This window comes from Monodelphis domestica, chromosome 5 (genome assembly GCF_027887165.1).
Source record: "Monodelphis domestica isolate mMonDom1 chromosome 5, mMonDom1.pri, whole genome shotgun sequence".
NCBI lineage: Eukaryota > Metazoa > Chordata > Mammalia > Didelphimorphia > Didelphidae > Monodelphis > Monodelphis domestica.
The window spans coordinates 227,189,842-227,203,658 of NC_077231.1; the positions used below are offsets into that span (position 1 = coordinate 227,189,842).

The window sequence follows — 13,817 nt, forward strand, 5'->3', positions numbered from 1 at the left end:
AGCCCTATTCTTATGATCCTATGATCTATAAAACATAAGAGTAGCAGCATGCCTCTGGGGACCCAACTAGATAGAGTGGATTGGGGAATAACTGTGGGGAAGGGGTAATGTTACATTTAAGTGTGGTTTCTTCCTTCAGTAGTCTTCTTATAGTGGGAAGGAAGGCCCCTGGCCACATTAATGAACCATAAGCTACTAGGAGACTTAATTATTGGGAAAGAATTTGAGGATAGGCTTGGGGTAGTACAGATTTCATTTGTGCAATCTGAAGAACAGCTTAACCAAATTCAGATGTTGGCCATTAGGCAAAGACAATTTTTTTTTTGGACAAAGTAATTCATAAAACTATTTATCGAGGCCTGGAAGGGTTGATGTCATGATCAGTATGGAAAGTACTGACAAGGATGAAATAATATATTTTCATTAATAAAGGGAGTTTGAGGAGGGAAAATGATGGAAAATATAGTGGTACTTTCATACTGAAAAGGAAGGGGAGGAAAAAAAAGAAACAATAAGTGGCCTAAATAATCTATTAATTGGATGTACTAGTGCCATTTTTGATAGCGAGAAACAGAAGCACCCCATCTTATTCTGGGATCTGAAGCAAAGCTAATAGTGGCTGTGTGATATAGTGGATGGAGATTAGAGAAGGATTCAAGAGGTCAGGACTAGTCCTAATACTTGGAATGTAAGTTTCTTTAAGGGTAGGGACTATTTTGTTTTGCCTGTAGTTCAAGTGCTTGGCATAGTGCCCAGCACATAGCAGGTTATTAATAAATATGCCTTTTGATTGGCTATTTCTATAACTAGCTTGCTGTGGGACACTCATTACCATCTCTAAATCTCTTGGCCCTGTTTCTTTCTCTGGAAAAGGACAGTCAGATCAGCCTAGCATAGTAAATAAAGGGCATCTCTTTAAAATAAAAATTAAGGGCATCTCAGTTTGTCATGTTTCTGTCATGTCCTGGCTGTATAACCCTGGGTAAGTGAATTGACCTCCCAGTGCCTCCAGATAGCTCTTGAAGATTATAAATTGCAGAATAGGTATAGAGCTGCATTGAGAACAGGAGGTTCCTTACCTGAAATTCCTTATATCAGAGAAATCATAGATCTGGGGGGGGGGGGGGGAATCTTCCATTTTATTCCTGGAGATGTCATTTTCTAATAAAGTGATTGAGAAAGTCCTTTTCATAGAGAATATTAAGCAAATTCAGAAAGCAAAAATTTTTAAAGGCCTTGAGACCTGAATTAATTCCAATTTTGGGGGCAGTTAAGTACTTCCTCTTTAGGGCTTTATCACACCTTGTCCTGGACATACACAATCTATGGACATTGGACTTGCATCTTGGTTTTCCCTTGGCAATGATGATCCTGTGAAGCAGACCCCTGGATTGGCAAAATCTTGTGATTCAGTAGGTCATCTACTATCAGCCTGGGAATATGACCTTAGCTCCTCTGTAGCAAACATTTGTTGTCAGCCTATCTTGACTAATGTGGGGAAATTTTTATCTTCTGCCTAGAAGCAAAAACTACACATCACCCCAAACTATATCAGGCAGTTAGTTCATAAGGCAGAAAAAACACTGAAGACTTGGGGTGAGATGGTACCATGGCTTAGGTGAAAAACTTTTAGAGTCCATAGATATTATTACGAGGATAGAGCTCTTTATTCTCCACTCAAGTGACAGAGCTCATGGCCAGTAGATCCCAATAGATACTCTTGGTAGAAATAACCATATTAGCTACAGTTGGATGGATTAGGAAATTGAGTCCTAGTTAGGTGATTTGCCTAAGGTCTCAGCATCAGACTGAGGTCTTGTATGATATATGAATGGTACTTGAATTAATCCTCATTTTCTCATTATGGGCTTAAGCTGTGTGGTGAAAATTTATTAACAGAAACACCAGTAAGGGAAACAAAGTCAAAGTTAATTATAAACATCAATAAAGAGTCTCCAAGCTAATAATAAATAGGTTTATTGAGAGGGGGCCAGTCTCACAATAAAGCCTGACTCTGATCCAGATTGTGAGTTTTAAAATTAATAACCAATAACTACATATTATATTTTAAACATTTTATTAATAATAGCAAGAGCAAAGAACTGCCTGAATTTAGCCTAGTCACAGGTCCAAAAAGAGGAAGAGGGAGGAGTTAGTGACAACCACTTAAATATAATCATGCAAAATGTGGGAATGCAGGAAAAGGGAATTTTCGGAAATACTAAGGGACTTCTGGAGGATGAAGTCCAAAGGCTCAAAATCTCCATTTATACAAGATCAAGACCAGAGAACCCCCAGCCTTAGGAGATGGCCCTTTTTATGCAAAGAAATCTGATGACACAGTGACAGAAAATACAAGCAAAATAGAATGGATGCAAAATCTTTCACATGGGAAGTTCTTAATTAATGACACTAGTGCTGACTAAGCTGAAAAGTACAAAAATAATCAACATGGGTGGTAACTTTGTGCTTATTATTATGACTGACCTCTGCAATAATGGGTCAGGGTCTAATTGTTTTTGCTGACAATTATTATATAATACTAGGAGTTAGCAGTTGGATGACTGATATTGCACCCTAGAGCAGCCCTCCAACTCCCTTCTGACTGTCTTATCAGACACCCCAAAGTAGCCCTCTACCTCCCTACTGGCTATCTTGTCATACAGAGAGCAGGGTGTGGTGGGCTTTTGGGTTACAGACTTAAGGTCAAAATGCCTGTCAGCAAGATTTGATACCACCAAAACCTGTTTTTTTTTCCCCCTTAGCAAATGCTGATAATTCATATTAAGCAAGCTATATTATTTGTGTTATAATCATAAAGACTAATACTACTATAATCATAAAAGGGGGTAGGGGGCTTTACACTCACAGCTGCCTGACCTTCCCTAGATAGTCACGGAAACCCTTTCTGAGTAGATCCTTTCACATTTAGAGCCTTAAAACTAATTTGCTATCTGAGGTCAGCTTGTTATTTTTTTATTCACCTTTATGACATCACTGATCAAGTTTGGTGCAAGGGTATCTTCCTATTGTGGGGTTCTTGCAGTGCTCCTGTTTGTTGTTGGAAGCTGTGAACCTCATTCTCTTCCAGATATCCATTATTTAGGCTCTCGGCTGCACTGATACTATTGCCATCTGTTTGTTCTTCTCAGGAAAATGTTACAGCTCTTAAAGAATTCACTTCTTACAGGCCCACATGCCTTTGGTTACTTGATACATTTCTCTCTCTTTGAGTAGGTTGAGTATTAGGAATGCCTCTGGTTCAGTTAATATATTTTTAGGCTTGTTTTGAGTGTGTGTGTGTGTGTGTGTGTGTGTGTGTGTGTGTGTGTGTGTGTGTGTGTGTGTAAGCTGTGTGTCATGTGCTGTTTTCTTTTTACCTATGTAGGTTATGAATGTACATATTAATTTGGCTAGAGATGGCTAATGGGAGGTAAGAGTAGATATCTTTAGCATTCTCCCCCCCCCCCCCTTCTTCAAGGAAAGCAGGAGGTTGGAGTCAGAAACTAGTCCTCAACTTTTCTTAGGAGGCAAGGGGTACTAAACTAGGATTAGATCTATCTGTTCTTTTAAATATGATTAGCTTAGGGAAAATAGTTTTTAGGTTCCATCTAAACTCCTAGTCCCTAATACTTGATGAGAATGGAGGGTTCCAAGCTAAATATCCAAGACTTGATTCTCTTCCCACCAGAAGCCATTTCCACAGTGAACCCTCATAGCAAAGAGAGAACAAACTCATTTATCTAAGTTAATAGAAAAAAAGAAATCAAAGAAATTCATGAATTTTTATAGGAATATATGTACTAGATAATACAGAATGAAGGAGCTTTACATTGTGTGAGAAAATCAATTCAAGAGGGAAAATTCACAAGGGGGAATTCCCTGAAGTCTCCAGTGTGGTAAACTGGGAATAGGGACATGATCATAGTTTTATCTGTCAGTTTCTTTCCAGAATCTTCCTTTCTCATCAGTGATATGATGAGGCTGGAATGGTGCATCTTCTGTCTTGAAGCTAGAAACCAGAAAAGCCTTGATCTCTCTTCTCTCCAGCCTCTACTAACTGCCTATCTCTCATTCAGGCATGGGGCATTGAGTAATTAATCTGCACTTAAGAGGACAGAGTTCCACACAATTGGCCCTTTGAGCCATGGGTTAGATTTGTTTTAGTCATGCCCACAAGTGTACTCTGGGCATAATAAGCCCCTAGGCAGTTGTGGAGACTTGCCAACCCAACTCATCTTAACCTGTGGGCTCTCAGCCCTGACTCCTAGAAGAAGCAGTTATAATAATTATCCACTCATCATTTCCCAGCCTCCAGGGATAGCCAGTGCTATCCACATGGTAAGTACTCTGGTCATTCTTTTTGTAGCTAAAGAAAACACTTGTACCCCTTTCAATTCCCCATCATTCTCTCCTTTCCTCTTCTAGTCAGTCAGGGCATATAAATTATGCTGAATCTCACACAAGCTTCTAGTTCAGGGGCTCTTTATTTTGTGTGTGTGTCACGGATCCCTTTGGCAGTCTGGTGAAGCCTTCTCAGGACAATGTTTTAAATAAATAAAGGAAATGTTAAATTTAAACAGGAGGTTTGTGAAAATAAAAATATAATTCTTTCCCATTCAAATTTATGAACCCCTGAAATCTATCTACAGATTTCTTGGGGGTCCAGGTTAAGATCCCTTGCTTGAGAAACAAGCTAGAAACAGTGAAGGGGGAAGGGTTAAGCTAGTGGCTTCTATGGCTGCAACGGCAATGGTTATGCCCTATTGAACCAATTTTCATCCCAACCCCTAGAATGTATGTATAGTATCTATATGCAATATAATGTTGCTCTGAGGTTACCCAGATGTCTAATGTCCAGGGGAATGGTAGTTAGGTAACAGTACAGAGCATCAACTTGGTGCCCAACTTCAGCCTGGTCAGTGAGAGAAAGGAAGGTAAAGCAGAAATGTATTCTCTGTCGTTGAGCTGGAGAAGGAACAAATGAAGATGATGGATATATCTCTCTCTCCCTGTCTTCCTTCCTTCCTTCCTTCCTTCCTTCCTTCCTTCCTTCCTTCCTTCCTTCCTTCCTTCCTTCCTTCCTTCCTTCCTTCCTTCCTTCCTTCCTTCCTTCCTTCCTTCCTTCCTTCCTTCCTTCCTTCTTTCCTTCCTTCCTTCCTTCCTTCCTTCCTTCCTTCCTTCCTTCCTTCCTTCCTTCCTTCCTTCCTTCCTTCCTTCCTTCCTTCCTTCCTTCCTTCCTTCCTTCCTTCCTTCCTTCCTTCCTTCCTTCCTTCCTTCCTTCCTTCCTTCCTTCCTTCCTTCCTTCCTTCCTTCCTTCCTTCCTTCCTTCCTTCCTTCCTTCCTTCCTTCCTTCCTTCCTTCCTTCCTTCCTTCCTTCCTTCCTTCCTTCCTTCCTTCCTTCCTTCCTTCCTTCCTTCCTTCCTTCCTTCCTTCCTTCCTTCCTTCCTTCCTTCCTTCCTTCCTTCCTTCCTTCCTTCCTTCCTTCCTTCCTTCCTTCCTTCCTTCCTTCCTTTCTTCCTTCCTTCCTTCCTTCCTTCCTTCTTTCCTTCCTTCCTTCCTTCCTTCTTTCCTTCCTTCCTTCCTTCCTTCCTTTCTTCCTTCCTTCCTTCCTTCCTTCCTTCCTTCCTTCCTTCCTTCCTTCCTTCCTTCCTTCCTTCCTTCCTTCCTTCCTTCCTTCCTTCCTTCCTTCCTTCCTTCTTTCCTTCCTTCCTTCCTTCCTTCCTTCCTTCCTTCCTTCCTTCCTTCCTTCCTTCCTTCCTTCCTTCCTTCCTTCCTTCCTTCCTTCCTTCCTTCCTTCCTTCCTTCCTTCCTTCCTTCCTTCCTTCCTTCCTTCCTTCTTTTCTTTCCCTCATCTGCTTCTTCCTCTTTCTTATTTTCCTACCTCATTAATGCTGGAAGTTCAGGGGATACTCTTAGTCTGACCACACTCTGATCATCATATAAGCTTTGATTTGCTTTCTTTCTGATCTGGGTTAGTTCATCCCTTCTTAGGTAATCTGATGAACCTTTACTCCAGAGGACTCACTATATTAATACTAATCTTAGTGCAGACACCTAATTGTCAGAGTCCATGACAGCTCAAGGAATCTGCCAGTCTCTGTATGATAACTGGGATTATAGGCATGTACTATTATGTCTGTCTATATATTTTCAATCTTTAAAAAAACTCATACCATCTATCTTAGAAGGTTCTAAGGCAGAAGAGCAGCAGTAAAGACTAGGCAATGGGGATTAAGTAACTTGCTCAGGGTCACACAGCCGGAAAGTATCTGAGTTCAAATTTGAATCCAGGATCTACCTTTCTCCAGGCCTAGCTCTCTAACCACTAAGATACCTGGATGTCCCCTATCTCTGCAGATTTTCTAATTTGATTCCATTATCAACTACATGAGGTAAAGTTTTAGGATATGCTATGGACCTTAGATGGGAGAGGGCCAAGACCAAGAAATTTAAGGATAATTTCTTAAGGCTATACTTACTTGACATTTGCTGTCATAGAAAGCAAGAACATCTGATAATAGATTTAGGGCTGGAAGGAATCATCTAGTCCAACTCTTTCTTTTTACACATGTGGAAATTGAGCCCAAGAGTCTTCAAGGTCCCATAGGTAATATATAGGAGAACTCAGTTTGTATCCCAGGACCTCTGAATCCAAATTCAATTCTTTTCTTTTCTATTACTGATTTACTTGAGAGTTGGGGAAAGGGTGACAGAGGGTACAAGGTAGTGGAATGAATACTGCATCTAGATTTATAAAACCTTGGTATAAATTCTCTCTACTTTTTACTCTCTCTGTTACCTTGACCACAATACTTTGTTTGTTTGGACTTCTTCATATGGAAAATAGAGGGGATTGAATCATATAACTTTTAAGGTTTTAAGGGCCTATCCAGCTCTAAATTTTGTGACCTCTAAATACTAGTAGGAGTGCCAATTAATAATTAAAGTATGGCCTATTAGAAACTGAAACTAAAGCGTAATTTCTCTCCTTTCCTTGGTGAAGTTGAGGACTATGGATATAGAATGCTGTATATATGCTATTAGAGGTTAGATCTTAAAGAGCATTATATGGTGAATAGAATGCTTGATTTGTATTTAGAAAGACCTGAATTTGAATTCTACCTTAGGCACCAACTAGATAACCCCAGGCAATCTCTTTATTTAATCTCTTTAGGCCTCAGTTTTATGATCTGTAAAATTAATGGGTTGGACCTGATGATCCCTTCCAGACATAAAACTATTATCTTATGATCCTTTCATACCTTCTAAAACACAGGGGAACAACCCCTTCCCTTTCTCTCCCAACAATTCACAGGGCATATGCACAAAGGGCAAATGAATCTTCCTGGTGAGTGACCTTAAGGAAGGAGAGAAGCTTGGAATCATGAAGTACAAGGGCTGGATTTCTCATGTGGGAGACACAAGGTGCCCAGAATGGAAAGATATGCTGAGAACTAGTGTAGGATGGAATGAAGGGTCAACTATGAGCTAATGTTGTGTAGGGAAGGAGGTGAGTAGAGAGATGGAGGCATTGGACATGTACCAATCTCACATTCTATAAGGACCTTCAGACCTGTGATTCCACTTAAGAGGCAGATACTGCACTAAGTAGGATGTGTTTGTGGACACTGGAAATCAATCCTCTGGAGAAGGAAACAGCTGACCAGCAGGGGCTCTCTATTACTTAGCCAAGAGACCAGATATGAGTCCTTTCTGTATTAAAAATCTTGTTCTATATTTAATACTTTGGTTAGTCTTAGGGCTTTCAGGGTGGTTGGGACACTTTGAGAACCCTAAGTCAGATTCTGATGTTCCCAGGGAAGATTCTGAATAGGGACATGAGCCACCAAGATGATAAATATTAGTTTTTTAGAATGATTAATTAATTTGTTATATAAAAATTATTATCCAGAGATCCTCAAGTTTGAATCTAGAGGTCTGGGTCTGATATTTGTTTACATAAAGTCAAAACCAAGAGTCTTCTCTAAAGAATTTCTATTGGAATATGTCCTGGCCTCTTGGGAATTTTTTGGTATTTTTTCTGGTGAGGTAATGTCACTCTGTCTTGTGAGGTAATCAGGAAAAGAGAGACTTTATTGTGAACCGAAGGAGGACTCAAGCATGATATGAAGAAACAGGACTTAGCAACAACATGGAAGTGAGGAGGACGAAATCAAGGCATACTTCCTTTTTCCAATCCAGCTGTAGTATCTTAGCTCCATTGTATATGGTGACTGGTCTCTGCTGGGCATTGTGCTAGGTCTGGAAGTAGAAGAGAAGATTGAGTCCAGTATGTGATTCACCAGGCAATAATTCACCTTTCTGCATGAATATTAAATCTACTTTCTCAACCTGGTATCAAGACTCTGCTTTACCTATCTCTTTGCTTCTGACCTGGGATTTCACCTAGCATGTGGAAATTCCCTCCAGAGAAGGAGAAGCAATTTGTCTGTAACATAGTCTTAAAGAGATGCCTTGGATCAAATGATATATCCATACTCACATAGATTTGAATCCACGTTTCCTTAACTCTTTGTCTATCAAACCTCATTGCCTTATTTCTTTCAGATTTGCAAACATTGCTATAATCAGGCTATTTTTCTTACTACTTCTATTCCATGTTCCTCCCACTTTTTAGAATCCCACATCATATGCCGTGGCCATTCTAGTCTGTTACAGAGTTGTAGGAATTGTCTTTGGCACTTGGTTAAAAAGTACGTAATGTTCTCTGTTTCATTATTGTAAAGAGTCTTAGCTCCCCATTTTGACTGAAAGTTTCCTGAAGGCAGGGACTACATCATCTACTTTTCTTGTATTACTCACAGGGCCTAAAAAATGGCTGGGTACACAGTAGAGTGATTTAGTATTTGTTGACTTGTAACCTTCAAACTAGGATACCAGACTAGAGCTCTACTCGATTTCTGGAGGAGACAGGAAAGGTTTCTATAGGGAATTTACTAACAAGGAGCAGAGTAGGGCATCTAAGTGGCTCAATGGATAGAGAGATAGATTTAGAGGTCCTGGGTTCAAGTCTAGCCTCAGACACTTCCTACCTGTATGACCCTGGGGAAAGCACTTAACCCCAATTGCTTAACCCTTCCTTAGTATTAATTCAAAATCAGAAGGTAAGGTTTATAGAAAAAATAAAAAGTAGCAAACTAATTCTGAGATTAAACTGCCTTCTGGCTTCATGGGAAACTTTAGACAGTTAAGCAAATCTCATCTCTCTGTAACCAGGGTTCCCTAGGACCTAGCCTCCATGGTCAATGCTAGCAGATTTCTTACCCATGCAGAAAACACTTCATTGGCTTCTTCTCAGTCTCTTCTCACAAGGACCGCAAGGTTTCTATCATCAGCACAACAGGCAGAGCATCGCCTTCCTCTAAGGTCATTAGCCTGCGAGAAGAAGACAAGTCAAGGGAAGGATTTCTGGCAGGTTAGAATACCTGGCTCTGGCATTCCCCTCCCATCTCCCTACTGTATAATTGAAAATCTGTTATCCTAAAAAAAGAACTACATTTCCCAGGAGCCCACTGACTTCCTATCATTATGTACTTCCTGTAAACAAGGGATATTAGGTAGGGATGTGGAGGGTCCTGCCCTCTTTTTGGCCCTGTTGGGGAACATGGTGGTGGTGAGTGGAGATTTTGAAATGGCTAATCAGCCATGAGCATGTGGTCTTTATTTTGTATCCTCTTTATTCCTTGATTTCTAATGGTCATTAATAAACTTCCTAAAATATAATATTTTATTATTGAGATTTAATTTTAAAATTTATACCACCTCCTCCACCCCACCCCCACCCCCAGCATGCTGGCCAGTTTTCAAAGCTCCCTTAGCACATAGGGAAAGATGCCCATACCTGTTGTGGGGCCTTCTTGGCTAGATTGTCAATGTCAGTGTCATTATGCAACTTCATCGCCACCTGAAGAGACATGGGCAATCATTCTGTTGGGGACGAGATGAGGAGAAACAGAGAACCAAGCAGAGAGACAGTAGGCATTCCTCCATTTTTGGAGTACCCATGATTTCCTTCCTGGTAGAGTAGTGGTGCTCAGAAATAAAGAGAGGAGGAAATGGAGCAGGATGCAGGAAAAACAGAGGTTTGGGGGGATGACCCTCCCTCATGGCCACTAGATAAGTTTCATGGTAAACTTTGCTGAGGTCTGTATATCTCACTGATATACAACAGTTCCCAACCTCAGGCCCTCTTCTCCCCCCCACCCCTCCCCACCTTCACCTGCCTTTGCCAGTCATAAGGTCAATCCCATACCCCACCTCCAATTTCACCTGCCCTAGAGGTCACATGCCAACCTCAGGCTCATTCCCAATGTCACTGAAGCTCTATGCCCTCCCCAAATTCTCCTTGTTTTCTGTCACTTAGCCAGTTCTCCTATGAAACCAATATAAACTCCATTTTTTTGTTGCTTTAGGGAGACAGACTTCTAGATGCAAGTCTGCCTTCTGACTGTCTCACTACTAAATAAATCTCTTTAACTTTCCTGGGGTACCAACCTCTCCCTTTAACCCTTCCTCTCCTGAGGTATCCTACCCTTCCATTTCCTCTTTGGAAGAGCTAGATGGAGTAATGGACAGAGGGCTTGGCAGATGAGTTCAAATCCAATCTCAGATACCTACTCCTGGTGTGACCCTGAACAAATCACTTAACTTCTCTTTGCCTCAGTGTCCTGATTTGTAAAGTGGGGATAATAAACAAAAACTTAACTTCCAGAGTTTTTCTGATCTATCATATGCATATAACATCATGATTTGCTTAGCCATCCCCCATTAGGAGGATCACCTCTTAGTTTCCATTTTGGGGCTACCACAAAAAGAGCTGATATAAATATATTTGTATATATAGATCCTTTAAAAAATTGCCTTCTATTTCTTAAAGGTATAAGTGTCCTAGTAGCTGGGCCAGAGAGTTTGACAAGTTTGGTAACTTTCTGGACATAGTTCCATAGTGTCTACTTTGTTGTCCAACTCTGAGTGGGCAACATTGCCACTGCCAGAGGGAAAGTGAATGGGGCCCCTCTTATTTAGGGTTCTTCCCAAGTGTTTGTCTTTCCACTTTATTTTTTCTTTACTTACCCCTACTTTCTTCTTACCATATTATTGGAATTTTTTCCAGGTGGAGGAGCCACTCTCCCAAGGACTGACCACTGGTCAACTCTTTTCTTCTTGGGATACTGTAATTTAAATAAAATTAAAATACTTAACTGAATGCTTTGTCTTTCCAGCCCAAAAGGGTTGTAAAAAGTGTCAAGGTTCTATTCTGATTTCCAGTTTGGCAGGGGAGGCAGCACATGTCTTCCCTCAAAGCTAAAGATGATTAAAGATCAAATTGTGTGATTCTGACAAAGTACTAAAGGATTTCAGTGGAGGAGAGCAGAAAAAAAAGTTTGCTTTGGTCTGGGTTCAGACTCCATCAGTTCCTAACACTACTGATTATTGATATTACTATAGGAGTCTGTGAGATAGGGAATAGCTGGGGTGGGTTTTGATGCCCTGAGAGAAAGACATTACTACTGAACGAAAAGATAGAACGGATAAGAGAGACCAAAGGAGGAGACCCAGATCATCAGGAGAAGAGAGGAAGCACAGTGTTTCCTTTACTCATGTCAGGTTATTTAGTGATCCCAGAGATGGTTCCACTTATCCTCTGATCTCTAAAGGGCTATCTATGTTAGCACCATCTCTGGCTACTTTCATCCAATCACATATCCTGGGCCCTGACTTCCAGGGACAACTTCCTCCCTTCTTCAAAAGTCTTCTACCTTCTAATTTTTTCTTTAGTCTCTTCAGGACAGTTAGGTGGAGAAGTGGATAGTACTGAACCTGGAGTCAGGAAGACCTGTGTTCAAATCTAACCTCAGGCATTTACTTGCTGTGTAACCCTGGGTAAGTCACTAAATATCTGTTTGCTTCAGTTTCCTCATCTGTAAAATGAAGATAATAATAGCAGCTACCTCTCAAGGTTGTTGTGCAATCAAATGAAATAATTGTAATGTGTTCAGCACAGGGCCTGGCACATAGTAGGTACTATATAAATGCTAAATATTATTATTATTATTATTTAGAATCTTCTATGTCCTTTGGACCTATTTTAGCAAAACTCATTTCCTTCTTTGTCCATTAATGAGTAGTGGTAGTGGGTAGGAAAGGAACTTTCAGAATCTTTTGAATTATTTTGAATTATTTCTTAAACCAAACCTGGGAAAAAAGAGAGAATTGAACTTGGATCTTGGCTCCTATAATTACTATATATGTATTTTTGGAAGGTGCTTCACCCCTCCAGGCTCTGTAAAATGAGGGAGCTGGGCTATTTGACTTGAATCAAGCAAACAAATCAATTTGTTAATCAGACAATAATCAGATTCTACATGCCAGTTACTGATGCTTGGCTCTGGGGGTCATAGGCAAAACCTCCTCATTTGCTGAACTCTAGGAACTTACATTCTATCATGGGAGATACCATGTACATAGTATTTGCAGAAAGAAAGATAAACAGAATGAATACAAAATAGATGTAAGGAACTTAATAGTGAGGGTGGACATGCCTTAGTGAAGTTCCCTTCTGATTCTTCTGACACTAGCATTCTTTTGCTTCTCTTGCCTCATCTTCTCTACCATCCCAACAATCATGTGAAATATTTCTTTCTGAGATTATTCTTACCTTCGATGTCTCATTTGACTTCCTTCCTAGATCTTTCTCTTTCTCCTCACAGCAGCCCTCACAGAGATCTCTGGTGATACTGCCATTTTGATTCTGAAGGATGAAATCCACACTGGCACTCCTGTTTGTAGCCTGCATTTACAAAGAAAGATAAAAGCTGGAGAGGGTTTGACTGAGGAGTCCTTCATTCATCCATGGGCAGTAACACATCAGTTCTGTAGGTCACCAGCTTTGCCACTGCTGTCAAACTTCTCCATGCCCTGTTCTCTCATTCAGTTGATCCACATATTTCTCTAGGTATTGTTCTAAAAGCCATATAAGTCGGGAAATCCTTCAAGTATTGTAATCTACTTTGCCATACTGATAATAAAGAGGGAGAGTGGGGAGGAGATAGAGCCTGTATTTCTGGGTGCTTTCCTCCTCTTCTGCCTCTTCTTTTTTTCCCCCTTCCTCTCTTCCTCAGAGTAGGAGGTCAGTGCTGGCCCAGGAGTATCTTAACATATTAGATACATCTGGGTTTTATCTTTGCTGGCTTGCTGGCTCCTTTCAGAGACCTTCTTCTACCTTCTTGTTCTTCTTTCAATTACCTAGACATCCTTTGCCTTCATGCAGAGAATCATGTATTTAGAACTAAGAGGGACCTCAAGCCATCTAACAGATAAGGAACATTAGACACAAAGGGATTTAGTGATTTGTCCAGTCACACAGCTTATCAGAAGTGGGATTTGAACCTTAATGGTCTGACCTCAAGTCCAATGCCCTTGAAATTCTGTCATGATGCCTTTCAGTGAACTAGCCCTGTAATCATGACTACCCAAGACCAAGATTGCTGACTGGCTGTGCCCATCAAACAAAAGTGGTGTTCCAGTATAGTTGTGTCATGTGTAGCTAGTTAGGTGTGTACTGTAGTCTAATTATGATGAAGGAATGTGAAGAAACAGAATGGGGCACCTTTCAATGAGTCCATTGAGTCCAATATCTTCAATTTACAGATAATGACCCAGCAGGACGGACAGTTTAAATACATTTCTTAAGGTCACAAAGTTATTAAGTTCAGAGATGAAATATGAGCCCTTCTGTTTAGGTTCCCTGAGTTTGCCTGTGATTGTCCCAGAAGCACCAGCAGAGATCATTA

At 40.5% G+C, this 13,817-nt stretch overlaps 1 protein-coding gene across 1 annotated transcript in view; it reads right to left on the reverse strand.

The window, feature by feature from the left end:
- Nucleotides 1–8,068: 8,068 nt before the first annotated feature.
- LOC103097302 (uncharacterized) overlaps nt 8,069–13,817 on the reverse strand; it is a 29,469-nt gene continuing 23,720 nt past the window's right edge. Inside the window, exons 6-10 of the mRNA XM_007504582.3 lie at nt 12,683–12,814; nt 11,115–11,195; nt 9,866–9,928; nt 9,289–9,399; nt 8,069–8,265 (exon numbers count right to left, since the gene is read on the reverse strand). Of these exons, the coding sequence (XP_007504644.2) occupies nt 9,319–9,399; nt 9,866–9,928; nt 11,115–11,195; nt 12,683–12,814 (357 nt within the window). The 3' untranslated portion in view covers nt 8,069–8,265; nt 9,289–9,318. The remainder of the gene's footprint in view (nt 8,266–9,288; nt 9,400–9,865; nt 9,929–11,114; nt 11,196–12,682; nt 12,815–13,817) is intronic.